The sequence below is a fragment of the Madurella fahalii genome (genome assembly GCF_045866475.1).
Source record: "Madurella fahalii IFM 68171 DNA, scaffold_1, whole genome shotgun sequence".
Classification (NCBI taxonomy): Eukaryota; Fungi; Ascomycota; class Sordariomycetes; order Sordariales; genus Madurella; species Madurella fahalii.
In genome coordinates this window covers 244,874-264,002 of record NW_027263971.1, presented here as the reverse complement: position 1 = coordinate 264,002, position 19,129 = coordinate 244,874, and the positions used below count along the sequence as shown (strand labels likewise).

At 55.8% G+C, this 19,129-nt stretch overlaps 6 protein-coding genes across 6 annotated transcripts; 4 read left to right on the top strand and 2 right to left on the bottom strand.

Annotated features, from left to right (window-relative positions):
* Window positions 1-879: 879 nt before the first annotated feature.
* MAE1 (NAD-dependent malic enzyme, mitochondrial) lies at window positions 880-2,969 on the top strand (the record flags this gene model as incomplete). Its single annotated transcript, XM_071055488.1, has 5 exons — window positions 880-1,185; window positions 1,253-1,445; window positions 1,505-1,801; window positions 1,883-2,126; window positions 2,189-2,969. 5 exons carry the CDS (start codon window positions 880-882, stop codon window positions 2,967-2,969), a joined length of 1,821 nt encoding a protein of 606 aa, XP_070911589.1.
* Window positions 2,970-3,309: 340 nt separating this feature from the next.
* RPL23A (60S ribosomal protein uL14) lies at window positions 3,310-4,207 on the top strand (the record flags this gene model as incomplete). The annotated part of the gene is made up of 4 exons (XM_071055487.1): window positions 3,310-3,323; window positions 3,558-3,605; window positions 3,721-3,967; window positions 4,097-4,207. The coding sequence occupies 4 exons, from the start codon at window positions 3,310-3,312 to the stop codon at window positions 4,205-4,207; spliced, it is 420 nt and encodes a 139-aa protein (XP_070911588.1).
* A 1,442-nt stretch (window positions 4,208-5,649) lies between these two features.
* On the bottom strand, window positions 5,650-7,770 carry MFIFM68171_00064 (Heterokaryon incompatibility domain-containing protein; the record flags this gene model as incomplete). Its single annotated transcript, XM_071055486.1, has 1 exon — window positions 5,650-7,770. The coding sequence occupies one exon, from the start codon at window positions 7,768-7,770 to the stop codon at window positions 5,650-5,652; it is 2,121 nt and encodes a 706-aa protein (XP_070911587.1).
* Window positions 7,771-8,855: 1,085 nt separating this feature from the next.
* On the bottom strand, window positions 8,856-13,022 carry MFIFM68171_00063 (uncharacterized protein; the record flags this gene model as incomplete). Its single annotated transcript, XM_071055485.1, has 2 exons — window positions 8,856-9,175; window positions 9,233-13,022. The coding sequence occupies 2 exons, from the start codon at window positions 13,020-13,022 to the stop codon at window positions 8,856-8,858; spliced, it is 4,110 nt and encodes a 1,369-aa protein (XP_070911586.1).
* Window positions 13,023-13,789: 767 nt separating this feature from the next.
* Window positions 13,790-15,414, top strand: MFIFM68171_00062 (Maintenance of telomere capping protein 1; the record flags this gene model as incomplete). The annotated part of the gene is made up of 2 exons (XM_071055484.1): window positions 13,790-14,345; window positions 14,411-15,414. The coding sequence occupies 2 exons, from the start codon at window positions 13,790-13,792 to the stop codon at window positions 15,412-15,414; spliced, it is 1,560 nt and encodes a 519-aa protein (XP_070911585.1).
* Window positions 15,415-18,409: 2,995 nt separating this feature from the next.
* MFIFM68171_00061 (uncharacterized protein) lies at window positions 18,410-18,990 on the top strand (the record flags this gene model as incomplete). Its single annotated transcript, XM_071055483.1, has 2 exons — window positions 18,410-18,807; window positions 18,873-18,990. 2 exons carry the CDS (start codon window positions 18,410-18,412, stop codon window positions 18,988-18,990), a joined length of 516 nt encoding a protein of 171 aa, XP_070911584.1.
* Between the last annotated feature and the right edge of the window lie 139 nt (window positions 18,991-19,129).

The window sequence follows — 19,129 nt, the reverse complement described above, 5'->3', positions numbered from 1 at the left end:
AAGGCGTCAAGGTCTGGGGCTGGTTTCAGACCGGGCCGTTGTGACAGGTGGCAGGCACCTGGAACTAATCCATTAGGATGGACCACACAAAGTTTACCCCACTAAGCCGATCGCGACGAAAATTTCGTCCATTTTGGCACGCGACCCTGGACACCTGGCAGTGCAAAACTTCTCGCGTATTTCAAGCGCTCCTTGGGGGTCAACTGCCCTTGCAATCCCACGGCCGCTGCCAAACGGAAGAATCTCTTGAAAGTAGTTGGATGATAATCAATGCTAGAAGGGCTCCAACGTAGGTAAGACTCGGCTTCTCTGACTCGGGCGAACCCAGCGGTCGCGTCTTCCGAGGGTAGAGCAGCGGTACAAAGGCAGCAACTGTTTCCAGCCACTCGAGAGCGGCAATCGACTTTCATCAATGAGACTCTCTTCGGAGGGCCTTCTCTTCTCGGCACGTTTTGTGCTGGGTCTCGGAAGGGGCTGGCGACGGGCATGGGGAGGCTTTGTGCTTCTCCTTGGACTGTTGCGAGATTGATCTATATTCTGGGCCGTCATAGTCCGCGTCTTCTGGCTGCTCTCATGCAGGTTCTACAGAGGCTCGGCTCCAAAAGACCCTACATGATTTCCTTTTCGTAATACCTCGGGTATCTTTGATGCCGGGCTGGAAGAGGCCACCTCCATTGGGAGGGACAGTGGACAGGAATGATGGAGCGCTGTTCCGGCTTGTTTCGGTACTTGGCCAGGCATACATACGTCATACACTACTGGACCTTAGCACCTTAATCCAACATCAACACTCCCATGAATCGGTCAATGCCTGCAATTCGATCATTAGCATCAAGTTAAACATCCTCGTGTTCGTGTTCTGCGGGATAAACGAAACCAATGTCGCCCCAAGGCAATGAAAGAACAGCAAAATTCGGGCATCTGCCCTTAAGCACAAGCGGCCCGCTCGAATGCGCCCTGAAGGGTACAGTTCTCCTGAACCACCCGTACTTCAACAAGGGCTCAGCCTTCACCAAAGAGGAGCGCCACGACTTTGAGCTGTCCGGCCTGCTACCACAAAGCATCCAATCACTAGAGCAGCAGGCTCGGCGGGCGTATGAACAGTACTCGACGCGGCCCAATGATCTCGCAAAGAACACATTCTTGACGTCAATGAAAGAGCAGAATCAGGTGCTGTACTTCAAAGTAAGACGTGTGTCGCTAGTGACTCTATGCTCATGTATGTACATGATCTGATGTTTACCGTCCCTAGCTGCTGCTCGACCATCTCGAGGAGATGTTTAGCGTCGTCTACACACCCACAGAAGGCGAGGCTATCCAAAATTATTCAAGCCTCTTCCGAAGGCCGGAAGGTGTCTTTCTCAACATTCACGACGTTGACCAAGTCCGCCACGACCTATCCCTGTGGGGAACCGCAGACGACATCGACTACATCGTAGTTACAGGTAATACGATGGCATTCCGGTTTCAATTTTGCCTCGTCTTGTGTATTAACTTGGCTCAGACGGAGAAGAGATCCTCGGCATCGGCGACCAAGGATGCGGTGGCATCCTCATATCCGTCGCCAAGCTCGTCCTCATGACCATATGCGGGGGGATACACCCCAACCGCGTGTTGCCCGTGGTACTGGACTGCGGTACCGATAACGAGAGTCTGTTAGACGATCCGCTGTACCTCGGTTTAAGGCAGAAACGTGTCCGTGGCGAGCAGTACGATAAGTTTGTGGAGACTTTCGTCACGTCTGCACGCGAGTTGTACCCAAGGGCATGTATCCATTTCGAGGACTTTGGCATCCAAAACGGTGAGTAGTAGTGAGAGAGAAGTGGCACTACACTTTGTGCCCAATGCCCACTGGCAGGACTAAACAGAAAACCTTCTTTAGCACGGCGAATCCTCGACAAATGGCGGCCAAAGATTCCCTGCTTCAACGACGACGTTCAGGGAACAGGATGCGTGACCCTGGCGGCCATACTTGCTGGTTTGCACGTCTCGAAACAGAAACTCGGTGATCTGCGCATGGTCGTGTTTGGCGCCGGGACAGCCGGTGTTGGCATTGCGGATCAAGTTCGTGATGCCATCGCAACCGAACGCGGCGTCAGCAAGGAAGAGGCCGCAAAACAGATATGGTACGTTGGAATCGCCTGGTCCCTGCAAAAAAAAACATTCCGGAGCTAACCCCCTTGCTTAGGCTCATCGACAAAGAAGGGCTTCTTACTTCGGAACTTAAAAGCATATCCGATGCTCAGAAAACCTACGCGAGATCGGAAGACTGGAGCGATAAAACGAGGGATCTTTTGGGGGTGGTTAAGGAGGTGAAGCCGCATGTCCTCATTGGCACATCCACGGTTCCGAAGTCCTTCACTGAAGACGTTGTGCGAGCCATGGCATCCAATCACGACAGACCCATCATCTTACCCCTCTCCAATCCGACACGACTTCATGAGGCGGTACCTGCTGACCTGCTCACATGGACCGGGGGAAAGGCGCTCGTCGCCACAGGCAGCCCGTTCAAACCCGTCAAGGGCCCTTTGGGCTCAAACGGCGAGGAGGTCGAGATCGCAGTGGCCGAATGCAATAACAGCGTGGTCTTCCCCGGCATCGGGCTGGGCGCTGTCCTGTCGCGTGCCAAGCTCGTCACGGACAAGATGCTCATCGCCGCAGTCAGCGGAGTGGCCGAGCTGAGCCCTGCACTGCACGATTCCACGGCGCCATTATTGCCAGGCGTCGACGTGGTGCGTAAGGTGAGCGTGAGAGTGGCAAGGAAGGTGATCCAGGCCGCGATTGCGGAAGGGGTAGCAACAGAAGATGGAATCCCACAGGACAAAGACGAGTTGGATGAATGGATCAGAGAACAGATGTGGCACCCGGTTTACAGGCGGCTCAAGTATGTCGAGGCCAAAGGGGCAAGTCGCGAAGCCAGAGGCGAGTTGCGTGTCGTGGGCAGCTTGTCACAGCGCGAAGGAGAGTAGGCGCGTGCATATACGCGCATATGGTAGCCAATGTCTATTTTTGTTGTCTGGAGTGTCGGGCCACTTGGCTCGAATGCCTTCGTCAGGAATCTCTCGACGATTGTCGCTCGGAGTTGGGGAGACGGCTGCCACAGGCCATCATCTTGGAAGCCCTGAACCCCGCAAAACGAGGGTTCGGGTTGTATGAGCCAAAGCGCACGTGACCGCTCACAATTTCGGTAGGGTTTGCGGTCCACACCAAAAAATTATCGCGAATCGCCGTCAATTTCAGATTGCTCTGCGTTTCCCCGAATTTCGACTCCCTATCGTCAAGTCGCATTTCCGCAACCAGACAGTCACAATGGCCAAGATTTCGTGAGTATAGCCTACCTTGTTATTTTCCGCGCAATTTTCCACCTGGCACCGCCGAATCGCTCCAACAGCCGTGCTTCGCTTGGCTGCAACGGACGTTGTGTGCGAGACGAGGATCTCGCCCGGAGATTTTCCCAGGAGTGTTAGAAGAGCGAGAGGGATACGCGCCCCGTCATGGCTATCAGGAAACAGCAGCCAGATTTAAACCCAAGGTCGCTAACATGTGTCTTCGAACAGGCGTGGTGCCCCTGGTGGCAAGCTCAAGATGACCCTGGGTCTCCCAGTGTACGTGCGATCCTGTTCCTGACCAGCCATAACCGATCTCCGACCGATTATCACCCCGAAAGCCGAGTACATGTTGGGGATTTGGAAGCTCAGGGAAGCTAATGGGACGACGCAGTGGTGCCATTATGAACTGCGCCGACAACTCTGGTGCGCGGAACCTCTACATCATCTCCGTCAAGGGTATCGGTGCCCGTCTCAACAGGCTGCCCGCTGGCGGTGTTGGCGACATGGTGATGGCCACAGTCAAGAAGGGCAAGCCCGAACTCCGGAAGAAGGTCCACCCCGCCGTCATCGTCCGCCAGGCCAAGCCCTGGAAGCGCTTTGATGGCGTCTTCCTTTACTTCGAGGACAACGCTGGTGTGGTACGTCTATATTTCCTGGAATGGCACTACGAGAGGCAAAGAGAACTTTTTATGGAGGCTCGATTGGTCCCAACACATACGTGAGTGCGCGGGGTTCGGACATATGAAGGCTGACAACACTGGATGCAGATCGTCAACCCCAAGGGTGAGATGAAGGGCTCTGCCATCACTGGCCCCGTCGGCAAGGAGGCAGCGGAGCTCTGGCCCCGTATTGCCAGCAACTCTGGCGTTGTGATGTAAGAGGGTTTCGGGGAGCGCGATGAGTTCTTGGCATGCGGATTTCGAAGGACGAAACGATTCTGTCAACTGGGAATAATCTTCCGCAAAGGAAGAGGAAGATAGGGACGAACGGCCACAAAAAGGCTTGGGCTGGATTGGCAGGCTTTGCATTTCTGGCTGCGGCGTGCTAGGGAGTCATACCACATGCATGATACACAGGTCAATTCAGAATCAGTTCTTCGAATCCAGGTTTGCTGGACCGGCCCGTTGGGTTGGAGTGGGAGAAATCGCAGGGTTGGGGACAAGACCCTGGGCATGGCCAACATGATTTGGCAGCTCACCATCAACGGAATACGACGTCTACGGATCCCATCCACATCCTACTTGGCCTAGATGTTCGACGGCGACTTCCTTCCGACGGTTAAACCCTTCTTCCCTAGTGGAAGTATCGTGTGCCGCCTCGGCATGCGACACTTGTCCATGAAGGGCCGAGTCTGCACATTGCCATCGAGGCGCACCTAGATGCCCGCGAACGCATCGACTCATTCCCCCGCCTACTCGGGCTCCCAGGTCTCTACGTAGTAGTTCCCCTCCTCGTGGGCACGGACGCATTCAGAACTGCTGGCGCGGTCTGTGACGATGGTCTTGTCGATCCGTTGGTGGGCACTACCCCGAGCGCTTTCTAGTGCTCGAGCCTAATGGGATAGGCCATCATGATCGTATCTACAGCGGTCTGGGCACCTGAGTTCCAACCGCCCGGGCCCGGAAATCATATTCTTGGGTTCTTTATTGTCAGCACTGTCTTCGGGCTAACGGTAGGTTCGTAACCGTCATTTTACATTGCCGGCCTTGCCAAACAAACCAGTAGTGGTTAAACCGCCATGGATATGCGAAGCTGGGGCGAACCCAAAGATACGCCATGGCCAGTACTAGGAGGAATGTCGATAGCACAGGGAGGAAGAAGCCATAAGCGGGAAACGGCGCATCTCTGACGTAATTTACCTGTGAGAACCTCATCATGTTACATTGTTAAGGTCTCGGTTGCCAGAGCGTCGGCTCAAGATGCCCATAGATCTCCCAATATTGACTCCTTTTCAGCCATCCACGTGGTTACACCGCGAGGTCGGCATTGACTAGCATATTGGTTTGGTAATCCGTTTCTTAAATATGGTGTTCTCCAATCACACCGTGGTTCCGAGTATTGGTGGTGACATTAATGTGACGGAGAATCTTTAGCTGGATTTCGTGAGCACATAAGGAAGCGCAGGCAGCTATGGTTTACGAGCCTTCAGGGTGGTATCTAGGGCTAATTATGCTGAATGACTCCGATCTTGCGTGACTTTCATATTATGTACAACAACGCTAAGGTACCTAAGATAATTAGACATTCAAAAACGCCAATTGCGACAAAATCAACCAATCAGTCATTTTACATGGTACATGGCCTCGCCAAAACAGAATGCCTATGATGGCTGATCCAACTCCTCCGGTTTTTGCGCTACCGGTGCGGCCCACAACATGGACCACATGCTCAACTCGATGACACTCTTCTTCTTGCGCTCCAGCTTCGCCTGCACCGTCCGCTGATAGTCCTTCTCCCACTTCTCGGTAAACGTGACACTCGAGGACAAGCCGATCTCGTGGCCCGGCTTGACCGCCCAGACCTTGTCCTCCCTGCCCGACCTCCACGTCGTGGCCCGCTGTTGCTCTGCCTCGTACGCCACCGGGTTCACCACGTCGACCTGGGTCACCCGTTTCGCCAGCGGGTTGTCCTTGGGCCCCGGGGCGCTGACGTCGACCTTGCCGGGGTTGTCCCAGAGCCGCTTGGCCGCCGCGACCAGCCCCGCCCCGTCCTTGCCCGGAGCTTGGTCGCCCTCCCGCGGCTGCACCAAGTCGACGAAGCAAGTCTTTGCGCCGGCGTCCACCAGGATCCGCACCACGAAGCCGCACTTCATGTGCTTGTTGAAGAAGGTCACCACCGCCAGCTGGTACAGCACCCCTTTCCCTTCGATCCCCTGCAGCCGCATCGTGCTGAACTCCTTGTTCCACTGCGACTGCTTCGCCTGGATGTCGATCACCTCGTACCCCGGCGCGATGAGGTCCGGCGCCCGGACAACGACGATCTCCTCGATTCCTTTTGACTGGGGGATGTTGGTGGGCGTGTTGGGAATGTAGAAGTGCTTCGGTTTGGCGGTGGCCAGCTCGGGCTCGGATATCACGGCGGGTGTTCGCGTCTTTGTGCGCAGCAACACGTTGGGCGTCGCGGTTTCCGTCAGGAGGACGCCCAGCCGGCTCGAGGGGTCGTCTTCGGTGTGGCAGTTGAGAACGCCGAGGTAGTATATCTGGGTTGTTGTCGCGTGGACGCGGACGAGGTTGAGCTTGATGTGCAGGCCTTTGTTGGTCATGGTGTAGTCCGAGGCGTCTTGCGTTGCCGGCGCGGCCACGACGACGTGTTCCATGCCGGCAAAGTCTTTGGGGGATTGAGCGAGGATTCCGGTGCTGCCGGTTATGGCGTCGTAGTCGAAGTCGTCGGGGTCGATGTGATGGTGGTGTTGATGCGCAGCGTCCTCATGGCCGAGGGCGCCCCAGGCAAAGATAGACTGGTCGTCGGAGCGCTTGATGATCTCCTCCTGGAGCCGGAGAAAGGCATTCTCGCTCTCGCCATAGATGATGGGCATGTTGATATTGAAGATCCCCAGGAGGGAGTATGCCACATCTTCGGTCCTTGTTGTCGTTCGTTTCGCAGCCCAGGACATGCGCCGGGCAACGCTGGCGCCGTGAACGAGCCGTGGCTCGAGAAGCGTCAACTCGTCAATGCCCGTGATTTTCTCAACCGTCTTGACGAGGGAAGACTTCGTCCCCAGGATCCTCCATCCTTTGGCGTAGAAGACGACTTTGCGGGGAGCTAGCAATTCTTGCAGGGTCCAGCCCCGAGTGAACCACCGGCTGTTGCTGAAATCATCCTTCCAAGTCCGGTAACCCTGGGTGTAGTCGTCAAAATGCACATCCTCCAAGTAGGCGTAACACACGGCGGCGCGCTGGTACCAGGACCACATCGAGTTGATGGCCTCCGAGACTTCGGCGCTGCTCCTCTTGTCGATGCAACACGTATCGATCCAGACGTAGCGATACCCGTCTTTTGCTGCCTGGCTGCAGGCATATGTGATCTTGGAGTAGCCCGCCTTCCGTTCGAGAGGGTGGGATGATGGAGGCCGCGAGATGGACGTGACCATGGAATGGCGGCTCCTGTCATCGTCGTCACTCTCGTATTCGTAGCCTGGCGTGGTCAGGGCTGGGAGCGCAGGAGAACGGTCGAAGCGGGACTGTTGGCCGCGGAAAGCCATGAGCATAGTAGACAGCAGCATCAACCTCATGGTGTCGGATTTGTCGATGGACCGCGGAACCACATGCGTCACGGATTCTTGTTTCGGTTTCTGCTGCGTTTTCCGATGCCTCGTGATGATTTCCATCTCGGGCAGCGTGACTTCCTCGGGCCCCCATGTATGAGACAGGATTGCGAATGGCGGGATAGTGGTTCCGAAGAACTCTTCCACCTGCTGGGTGGCCACATTGAGGAGTCTCATCGTTGCTGAGGGTGCTGTCGGCGAGGTTCCATGCCGTTGAGAGTTGCGCTCTCGGTGCTGAGGCAAGCAAAAGGTAAATATACCAAGGCATCCTATCCGTGGCAAACCGAGCCATCTCGGCCCGTAGGTGCTTTTGGGTCTGGGTTTGGAACTGTTTGTTGGAGCGACTTGCAGGCTACCAGGTGGCCCAATCAGAAGCTGCAACGAGTCCCCGTGAGCCAAACACTCGGCAGTTTCGTTGGGTGCAGTCGGGCATCTAGGACCCGCTGTCGTGGAGCGAGTCTGCAGTATCAGAAGCTAGTTTGGGGGCTGGCATGGGGCGACCATGGGGCAACCATGGGGCAGTTCCTGACGTGTTACGGGTTTTGAACCGGGCACTGCAAATCATATGCAGCCAGCAGTTGCCAGCAGTTCGCGACCCCATATTGGCACCATTAACTATGCACCGTCCCACACGTACTGGTCATTGCATGCTCGAATGCGGCGGAACACGCATGCAGTTTCAGGATATCCATTTTTGAACTCCAGGCAGAGGAATGCCGCCGGTCGAACATAGTTGGTTGGTAATTAGTAGCCCCTCCAGCTTAAACAATCATAGAACCGTTTGATCTCCAGATCCCATTAGATTCCAACCACGCTGTATTTTCATTATCGCTTTGATACATAAAAAAGACGCCATTACTCCTTAAACGCAAATGTCTGTGACCCGGCCGCCCAATGTGCCCATGCAAATGCAGATATGCCGTTGTTTCCAGTCCCCAATGCCCAGTGCACCCATGCAAATCCTGGAATGATACCAAGCCCCGTTGAACAAGCCGCAAACCCGACTTTTTCCACATGATACCTTGCCAAAGAACCCCCGCGGCAGGAACTAAACGGCAATGTATAAACGAAAACCCGTTCATTGTTTTGTTACATCTCCTTCCCTTCCCCATCTCCCCAACGCATTATAGAGCGAGGTGCTACTGCGCCATCCATTAGCCCCCCGTCAAGTAATGTAATTCAAGCCTATCTCTGTGAGCACCGTCTGTGGTGCACAACGCGCCTTCCACTCCCCGTTATTTCTTGCTCGACGAGTCTGAGCCTCAAGCCACCGGTCCGGGCGGCCCACCGGGTGGCATTGTGTAAGCAATTGGCGGCTGCTGGAGTATCCCCTGTGGGTGTGGCGGGGCTTGCAACGGCCGAGGCCCTTGTGGCAGGGCCAGCGGCCCGGATTGGCCCGGCATCGCTGCTGGCGTTGTCGGGTCCGAGGGGGCAGCCGAGCCCGGCTCGGTGGTCTGGCCCGAGATATTGGGTTCAACGGCGCCTGAGGCCGTGTTACCCGCAGCTTTCTCTGCCTTCTTGTTGGCTAAGGTCGTGCGCCGTTTTTCCACTGCTCCTTGCATTTCACCTGATGCCCAGCGTCCTGTTTCGTGTTAGCAACTTGCCCGGTCCGTGAACGCAGGGGAGATGATCCACTTACTCCTCATCGACCAGCTCATCTTCTCCGACTTGCTCATCTCCGCATACGGTTTGTCATAATCCCCATTCCCGCTCGTTGACGCAGCGGACTTGGCATCGACCGACGAGCTGAACTTGTTGCCACGCGGCCCCTTTGCGCCAGACTTGGGGGTTGAAGCCCCGTTTGCCGGCGTCGCCGCTCGCGAAGACGCCTGCGAAGATGAACCATTGTTGGTGAGCTTGATCTTCGTGATGGGCTTCTTCACTGCCGGTGGCGGTGGCGGCGGCGGAGGAACGCCCGGAGGGAAGGCCGGCGCCGCGTTGAAGGTATGGAGGAAGGGACTAGGTGTCTGCGCCTGCGCCTGTGCCTGTGCTTGTGCCTGTGCCGGAATAGGATGAGCGGCGTTGGTCATGTCGATGAATACTGGGCCAGGCATGAATTTATGGTACATTGGAGCAGCCACTGGCTGCAAAGTGGGACTAGACGGGGCAGTGGCAGATGTCGCCGGCCCCGCCGGCACAGGTGGCGGGTGGCCGATGACCTCCTTCTTCCGCTGTGCCCGCTTCTTCGGCTCCGTGTTGGCTTGCTTTTGCGCAGCAGCGCCCCGGCTCCGTCTTTGAGTCCGGGGCTCAAGCTCCGGGTCGTTTTCAAGGGCAAAATTGCGCCTCCGTTTGTCGCGCAGAGAGTATGCAGATTCAACCGTCTCGGCCGTGTGCGCAGTAGCCTCCGATGAGGCCGTCGATGGCCTCGAATCCGGCTGCGTAGCGGTCGTAGAAACGTTACTGTAAAATGAGGAACTTGCAATCTCGGCCGCTGCGTAGGCCTGTTGATTCCTGGGACCGCGCACGCGAGGGGGTTTGGTGATCTCGGCCCCGTAACCCGCTGGGACCGAGGTTGGCGGTTCTACGGCTGGAGCAGACGCAGCGCCACGGCCGCGTCTACGATGACTCTTGGGTTTCTCCTCAACTTCCTCGTCTTCGGTCTGATTGTTGTCTGCTTCAGCAGGCGGGACAGCTTGATCCTGGTCATACAGGACAAACGCACGGGTGCGCGTTGCACGGCCTTTTCGGGGCGTCTCCGCAAAACTCTCGGTCGATTGGACCTGCTCTGAGCCTTCAGCTTCATCGTCATTGATGGCAGCGACGGCAGGTCTGCGCTTATGGATCGGACGCCGGCCAGCACCAAAGATGGTGCTACCAGTTGGCGTGCCCGATCGGCTGGGGTCCTTGCTCTGATCCGAGACGTAACGTGGCTTTCTGACTCGCTTCCCTTCTATGACATTCTCTTCGGCGAGTTCAGCGCCCTTCTCGGTTCTCTTCCGCTCGCGGAGACGAGTCTCGGGCATCTCCCACCGTTGCTCTTCTGGGTTCTGCCGGCCAACCTGGGTCGGGTGATTGTTATGTTTGAAGCCGTAAGCCTGCGCCATGATGCGGTCCTCCTCTCGCTGGTGCTCCAGAATCGGGTCGTCGATGTAGGGTTTCGGAGCCCGAACCCCACGTACCTCGAACGGTGTGGGACCCTTGACGGCGTCATCAAAATGCCGACGCCAATGTGGCGGCTCGTCGGCTTTCTGGCGGTTCTCCCAGTTGACAATCGTCTTGTCGTTGGCCTGGCGACGTTTCGCGTTTTCCTCATCGTCCAGGATCTTCCTGAGTTCATTGTACTCCTGTTGGTAGCAGTCCAAGGCCTCGACGGCAGCAGCGACCTTGCGGTACAAGACGTCGCTCTCCATGTCTTGAAACCCCTCAAGCGCATCGACAAGCTCGGACGGGTCACGGAGTTTGGGGAAAGAGTACTGTTTGGACGGATTCCGCGTGACTTCTATGGGTTCGGCCGGGTTATAAGGTTTGGTATCGTCGTCGATAGCCTCCTCCTGCTCTTGCTCTTCCTCGCCACCATCCTCCTGAATCCCATCCTCATCGGCAGGGACGGGCGACGGAGCGGCAGTAGGCAGCCGAGACTCGACCGGCTGCGAGTTTCGAGTCTCTTCCACAATTGTGGCTGTGGAAGGAGCCGGGCGCCTGGCAGCTGCAACATCGAAGCCGGTCGCTGACTTGTCAAAGGGCGCAGGTGTCTCAAAAGCCGCTGCTTGGCTCTGAGCGGATTTGTACCTCCGAACGCACTCGTTGTTGAATTCGATCATGGTGATGGGTGGTTCGCCCTTCTCTTCACGTCTCTTGGATTCCTGCCGGTAGAGTAGGAAGAACTCTTTCGTCTTAAGCGGGCGACGAGCATCCCATTCAATTCCAGCAGAGACTCGCTCAAGCGGAGAAGGTGTGGGTGTGGGCGTCGGGATGGGGGTTGGTTCGGATTTTTCCTTCAAGGAGTCAACGGGGTACACCCACTCTGTGTAGGGGCCCGGTAGGATGGTGTCTTCATCTTCGTAAGGTGTGAGTTTTGTATGGGTTGCAAAGGGCGTCTCTGCCCTGTAGATGGCCTCTAATGATTTGAGCCTTGCAGGTCCTGCTTGTTTCACTGCCGGCAGTGACTGGTGTGAAGCATGCTGCAGGATAGCAGGCGTAGAAGAGGAAACATCCTCGGCCTCGGAAGCAAGAGGTGCCGGCGACTCATCCGCCGCCTTTGGTTCCTCCGCGGCTGGAGCCGGCGGCACAGTGATCTCAGATGTTGCCTCTGGTTCCTGCTTCCCCGGGGCCGCCTCAGTCCGTTGGTGGCCAAGATGACTTTGCCCATCTGGGCCGGCCTCGACGGGTTTCTCATCGGAATCTCTCGCGGAAGTGGTTTCTGGCGCTGCCGTAACCTTAGACACGACGATTATCCTTCTTGATTCCTTGTCGGAAGGGCGGTCAAGCTGGTTGGAATCTGGCGTAAGTGAGATCTGCGCAGGGGCGATCCGAGTTTTATCGTCAGGCTGCTCGGGAATCAAATCCTTGTCGATGGCCTCATCATCCTCGGGAGCCAAGGACACGGCGTCTTTGATTGATTGTGCTGGCTGGACCTGGGGCGTGGGCGGTTGGACTTGGGCCCGAGCGGCGTCACTTTCATCTGACGACGTTGGCCGTGACTCGGATTCGCGGAATGAAGAGCGATCGGACTCTTCCTCGGACAGGGCTTGGTCCATGGATACATTGACAAGGATGGTATCTTGGACGTCGTTATCTGAAGGCTGGTCCACGTAGGTGCTGAGATCCGTGGCCGGTTTCCTGGATGTGTTGCGCCGACGGGCCGAAGCTGCGCGCGCCGGCGACTTGTCAGCCCGGCGACGCTTCGGATTCAAGCCGACATCTTCTGACTCGTCGTCCGAATCATCCTGGGCGCTCTTCCTCTTGCGACCACGGGCGCTTGGAGTCGTGGTCGACTTGGCAATTAAATCGTTCCTTGTTGCGGAAAGGCCAAGGTCGTCATCAATCATTTCCTGGGTATAGTCAATGCGGGCCCGCTTCCTCAGCGAGTGGCCGCCCTTAGAGTGGGCTTCTTCGTCGGCGGCGGCGTCAAACGACGTCTCAAAGGTCCTCGACCTTTTTCGCGCCGAAAGAGCACCAGCGGCCATGATTGCTCCTGATGTCGAAGGCGACTCGAAACTGAAAGATGAGTGGAAGGTTGCGCTACGGCCGGCCCGCGGAGTGAGACCCTGACGCAGCGCCTGTTCAGCCGCAGGAGATGAAGAGCGATGAGGCGTCGGGTTGACAAGCCGGGCCTTCCCCCCGCGCAGCGGTGTGGTGGTGGGCATTCGTTGGGCCGGAGCGGAAGAGTCGGGGGTCGTGGGAGGAGCGAGGTCCGCGAATATGTATTGAGGCGGAAGAGTGGCACGCTTCTTTGCGCCGCGCCCGCGACCACCACGGCCACGTTCCATGGGCTGTAATTCAATCTGCGCACCGGCAGCACTTGCACGAGCAGCCCGAGGAGGCTGCTGGACGCAAGCGAGTATGTTGATGGGCGCGGTTTGGTTCGGTGGCAGGGCGTGTGTGTGTGTGAGAGACCGGCGGCCGAAGGTTTGAGGCGAAAAACGAGATTCGCACTAAGCGGGCATCCAACGTGTCAGGGTAAAAGGTCAGACGCCGTTGGTCGCTTATTGTCTCTCTTTTGCACCGCAGAAACCGCCCGTCACCGCGATCAGAAAAAAGGAAAAGAGTGACAGAGCGGTGAAGTAGGCTCTGTAGACTCTCTGTGCCTATTCGCAGAGTACCACAATAACAATGTTGGACACTGAATATCACGAGATGCCGCCGTGCGGTGCCGCTCTCTTTCCGTTTAGATTTCTTCCTCACGTCAATTTCTGGAGGTTCCCGAATAAGCCACATCCAATCGCAGCCTGCCAGCCGTGCCTCCCCTCGCCCCACCTCTGCAGCCGACGACAGCTGCCGGCCCAAAGTCCTGAACTCTAACTGAAGTACCGGCCAATGGACGCCAGGTTAACCGCTGCAGGCGAGCTCATGCCTAAACCCCCTGACAACGCCCGTGACGCAACGGATCGATAGTGCACACGCGCAGGCACCCACAACGGCACCTTGCTCAAAGTGCACAACCCACTAATACCCACGACAGCTGGTCTATCTCCGGCTCCCATACATCGCTCTCTCTGGAATTGCACGCTCTTATCCGGAAACACCCAATCGCGAAATGACCACCAAGCGATCCAAGGCGGCTCCCACCGACGACGAGCTCGGCGAGCTCTTCGAGGGAATTGGCGACGACACGGCCCCCAAGAAGTCCACAAAGGCCAAGCCGGCAGCCGTCAAAGGCAAATCCGATGTTGCTGAGCGGGACATACTCGCTGAGCTTGAGAACCAGCTCGGCGAGAAGACGCCCTCGCGGCCTCACACGCCCCGCGTCCGGGATGTCGCACCGAAGCCATCTCCGAAGCGGGCATCAGCCAACACACCCCCGCCCGGCGTCGATACCGCCGCCGTCCGCAAGTCGGCCGAGAGTACCGGATCCTACCACGCCAGCCTCACCCCCAGCGCCACGAGCTCCGAACCACAAGACGCCGAGAAAAAGACTCTCGCACAACAATCACAAGCAGCGAGCGGCGGCGGTTGGTGGGGTGGGCTTTGGTCCACCGCCACGACGGCCATGAAGCAGGCCGAAGCTGCCGTCAAGGAGATCCAGCAAAACGAGGAAGCCAGGAAGTGGGCAGAACAAGTCCGCGGCAACGTCGGAGCCCTGAAGGGTCTGGGTGCGTGTCTCCATGCATAGCCGTCAAAGATGGAACGAGCGCTAACACTACCCCTCCTCTCACAGGAGATGAACTCCGCCACCGCGCCCTCCCGACTTTCACCAACATCCTACATACGCTCGCTCCGCCTATCTCGTCTCACGAGCGCCTCCTCATCCACAGCACGCACGATCTCATCGGCTACCCGTCCCTCGACCCGCTCATCTATGGCGTCTTCAACCGCGTCATGGCCCAAGTCGAAGGCGGTGACCTCCTAGTCATCCAGCGCGGCCAAGAATCGACGCTGCGTAGCCCGACATCCGAAAAGCATGCATCCTCCCTTTTCGCCGGCCAGCAGTCCGCGGCGGGATGGCGCGACGGGCCCTGGTGGCGACAGAGCGATTCACCGCGCGATCTCGGCGTAGTGTCGGGCCTCGTCGAGGGCACCAAGCTCTGCCGGGCCAACGCCGAGGGGTACGCGAACGACTACTTCTCGGCACACGGCGGGATCGGGCAGGCGCGGCAACGCGTGGCTGAGCCCGTGAGCGAGTCGAACCCCGTGCGCAGCTCAGACCTGTTCCTCTCGGTGCAGGCCATCCGCGTGGAGGCGGACAAGAAGCTCTTCGCGGGCACGACCGCGACTGAGAAGCAAAAGGAGACGTCCGTTGTGGCCGAAGAGGACGACGCCGACGAGGAGGCGTCCATCTGCTTCGCCGTCTTCATTCTTGATCCGGTCCACGAGATTCAATACTCGACCGTCAGCCAGTCGGTACCTGCCAAATGGATCCGTTGGCTGGACGCTCCGGCCACGCCGCTGACGCCGGCTAGCGGCGACGAGGATTTCCACGCCGAGTTTGGGCGGGTGCCCGAGGATATCCGGGAGATTATCGAGAGCGGCGGCGTGGATCCCCGTGAATGGGTTGCCGAGTGGGTCGAGGAGTCACTGAGCCTCGCAGTTGGCGTGGTTGCGCAGAGATACGTCGCCCGGCGGATGGGCGTCGGCGAGGGCGGCATCGGTAAAGGTAAGCAGAAGGTGGAGAGCGTTCTGCAGGATGGCGGCAACGAAGCTGCGAGGGCCGGTCTCATATAAGTATGATGCTACTTAGGGCGGTTTTATTTGCAGCGTCTAAGGAACGAGTGGTGTGATTGATGGTCGTGAAGTGGTTTGCAACTGGCGTTAAGGAGTTTTAAGCCGAGGGCTTTACTTGTTGAATCCTTTATCTCTTTCTATAAGAACTAAAGAATGATAAGTACAATTTTCTCATCTGTTCTCCCCCGGTTTGTCAATGTTGGAAGGCGTGATTAAATCGCCAGAGCCCGGGGTCTCCAATACCTCTCTCCCTCCACGATACCTATCGGCGCAGGTCCCCCATCCGAAACAGGGCACGAAGAAACGCAGCATGGGTGATTTCGGGATCATTGTGCTCTTGCCAATTTTCAGTCGTAACTATGGGCTTAATTGGGGAATAGCATGCGTTTCATGGTCAGGTACGGTGGTTTCCTTCAGTTTCCGCCCCCGCCGGCACCCGTTAAGAGGTCATCATGAACGCCAATAAATGATGCGGTTCATTTAAGATCAATTACAACTTCTCGATTCTTTTCTTATTTTATTACAAACGCAAAATAATCGAAACATATGCGGCGGTCAAGAACATGCGGCTGATGATCCCATAGACCGCCAGCATTGAGCAAACGGCGCATGAAGTGAGGTTGCTGAAACAAAATGCACACGAACACATATTCCACCTTAAGTACAACACGATACTCTTACAAAGTTGTCTCTATCAATAAAACTTTCACATTGCTCATCTCGCGAGTTGATTCCCTCTCCTGGATACCTGGCAGTAATTATTCTCGTTGACCTCATTGTAAGGATTCTAGGGGCTGCCGTGGGTCATAGCATCGAACATGCTCTTGTCAAAGGTCAGGTCAATTGACTTGCCGACACCAGAATCCTGCAAGTCTCGGATGTCTGCGGCTGACTGTGTGATGTCCCCAGGCGGGCGACGGCGCTCAGATATAACTAAGATTGGCTCTAGCGGTCTAGAGTCAAGGCAACGTTGACGGCTGTATCCTCGGGGCACAAAGTCAGCAGGCGTCATCTATATTCCCGCTCGCTCCAAAATTTAGCTGTTAGTAATACCTTTGAGTCGTCATTAGCCGAGCCTGGGGAGCTTACTGCGTTATTCCGTGGTGACGGTACAGGTTCAACTGCTTGTCGGTTGGCGTTGCTCCAGGACGCCGTTTCCTCAATGGAACAATTAAGACAGAAAACACGATCAATGATATTAACCTCTGCTAGAATAGGCAATTTGGGTATTATAATGTATCGTCCTTTGTATATATGGCACGTACTATACGTGGGTATCTGACCACTCACTAACACGCCCTGAATGTGCACTAACATTACAAGTTCCGTGATAAGTTCAGAAAGTAACGACTTTGAAGTGGTCTGACAGCAGGTACGTTCGCTCGTAGAACATGATTTCACTGGGACGCATTAGGCCCCGAATCAGGGGGGATGGTGGGTGCGCGATACTACGACACCGAGGATTCTTCAAAACCAAGAGTTTACAGCATAATCAAGAACCAAACTCGGGTTAATGCTAGTATTCGTCGTCCAATCAGCAATAAATCCTTCAGCAGACGGGTAAAACATGAGGTAAAATTTGCTGCTTGCGTCATTACTCTTGGTATACCTGCCGCGGTTTGACAGAGCGCTTTGGTTCAGTTCTAAGAGGTGGAAGTGTCTTATAATCCACCTACTGCTGTAAACTAGTAGCCGTACCCTGGCGGCACTTAGCAAGATTTAGTTCAAGTGGAAGCGTATGCAAGGTCTCACATCTTGCCCGTAATCTCAAGCTCAGCAATTCCCGAATGCTGGAAGGACTGGTAATTAGAGATAGAAGCTCTTTGTCACCCTACTTTTAGTCCAGGGCACACCTGGAGGATGTTTCTGCCGCTCTATTGTCCACTTACCAAGGCCTATTAGAGCAGTACCATGAGAAAGACAAACAGCGGCACTCATCGGGTCATTCTTAAGCCTCACAATTATCCCCTTCATCTCGGTGACAGCGGTAAGCTAAACAACATCCTCTAGTTGCATCTCGGTTCAGGATATAGTTAACTGCCTGACATCACCCATCATGCAATGCGTAACACGGAATCTTTATCGTAGTGCTCCGGCGTAACATGCCCGCGGGGTGTCGGTCTAAGGTACATCCAACACGTCACATTTTGACCCAAGGAATGATTGCTCTGGCCCTTGCCCAATAAGTCGTTCTGACGTAGAGCAGCCCTACTGGTCTCGTTGGGTCCCAGTTAATCTTCATACGCGTCCTTGCCTGGAAACCTTGCGGAGAGTGTCCTGTAATCCAATATAAAATTGGTAATTGCGAGAGGTACGGGTCGCAATGTGTTTGAACCACGCTCTCATTATAGACCAAGCGATACATCGCACAGCATGCCACCTGGCTTTTAACAACATCGAGATTGCAGCACCCAGCCAAAGAGTAGCAGCATCAAGTAGCGCAAGCCTACACGCACAATTACAGCGCTGGATCTTACACTGATGGAGAGCACGAGGCAGCACTGACTGCGCTTTGATTATATTCCTGCGGCCTGCAGGACAAGTACGCATGGAAAGAAGCACACACCAATACAGCCCACGTCACTTGTAAGAGGTAGCACATCGTTGGGTTGAATAGAGGAGACAGCCTGAAAACGCATTAATGATTCATGAGAAAACCCGCCGAGCAAAGATTGGTGACGGATTACAATCAATCACTGGTAATGTTTGCTAGCACCAGTGATGACGAATAGTTGATGGCGGTTGCGCATATCCCTGGACCGATGAGTTCTGTAGTGCTTGTGTCGAGGCTTGCTTTACGAGATTCAATTAGGCTCGAAATATTTGGATGGTGGTGGTTCCCTCAATGTCCCCTAACTTCGACCTAAAACCCCGCATTTCCAGCGGCTGCCCACAGCCCGAAACCTGTCCACACTTTTTCTCAAGTTATCAGTTCTAAGGCAAATTTACTTATTATTCAGCTTCTGGATTGCGGACCTAGTACACCATAAAAGAGATGGAGCATTTCTCGCAGGTCAGCGCTGCGGCAACCTGCTCGGATCTAGCCCGGGCAGCCCAGTCGACGGCCACCAAGGTCCAAGTAATGGTTCCTGCCAGTTCTATCGGGGACCAGGTTATCCAGAAACGACTGTCATTTCTCATCGCGGGGCTACAGAAGTTTGGGGAACAGGCTGACCACCTTGGCCATTGCGTTGCTGACGCCTCGGTCGTACACCCACAACTCCGGGACATCCTCAAGCAAGCCCTGTTGGACTGCGAAAACGCCATGTCGATCCTGTCGGACAGCCTACTGTCAGAGCACGGCGAGCTTGGTGTCGACACAGCCTCCCGCTACCAAGCTTTCCTCGCCGCATCCTCAAGATTCTTCGTTTTTTCTACCCAGCTGTTGACGATGTGAGTGGCCGCTCCTAAATACTGCCCTGGCGTTTGTCACGTGTCCGAAGTTGATGCAGGATTAGAGAATCTGAGCAACAGCAGCATTCAAAGTTAGCCAGCCCGGATGCCCAGGACATTCTAGATACCGCTCACAATGCCACCAAAGGGGTCTTTTCGCTCAGATATGTGACCCAGAACTAAGCCGCAGGAGGGCTGTGTAAAGACATTGAGAAGGACACCAGCATTGAGGTCCTCGCATGCATCTGATGCAAGGATGGTTCATTCCATGGACAACCATGCATGGTTGCATCACAGCATCGAACGAAACGCCACAACCTAT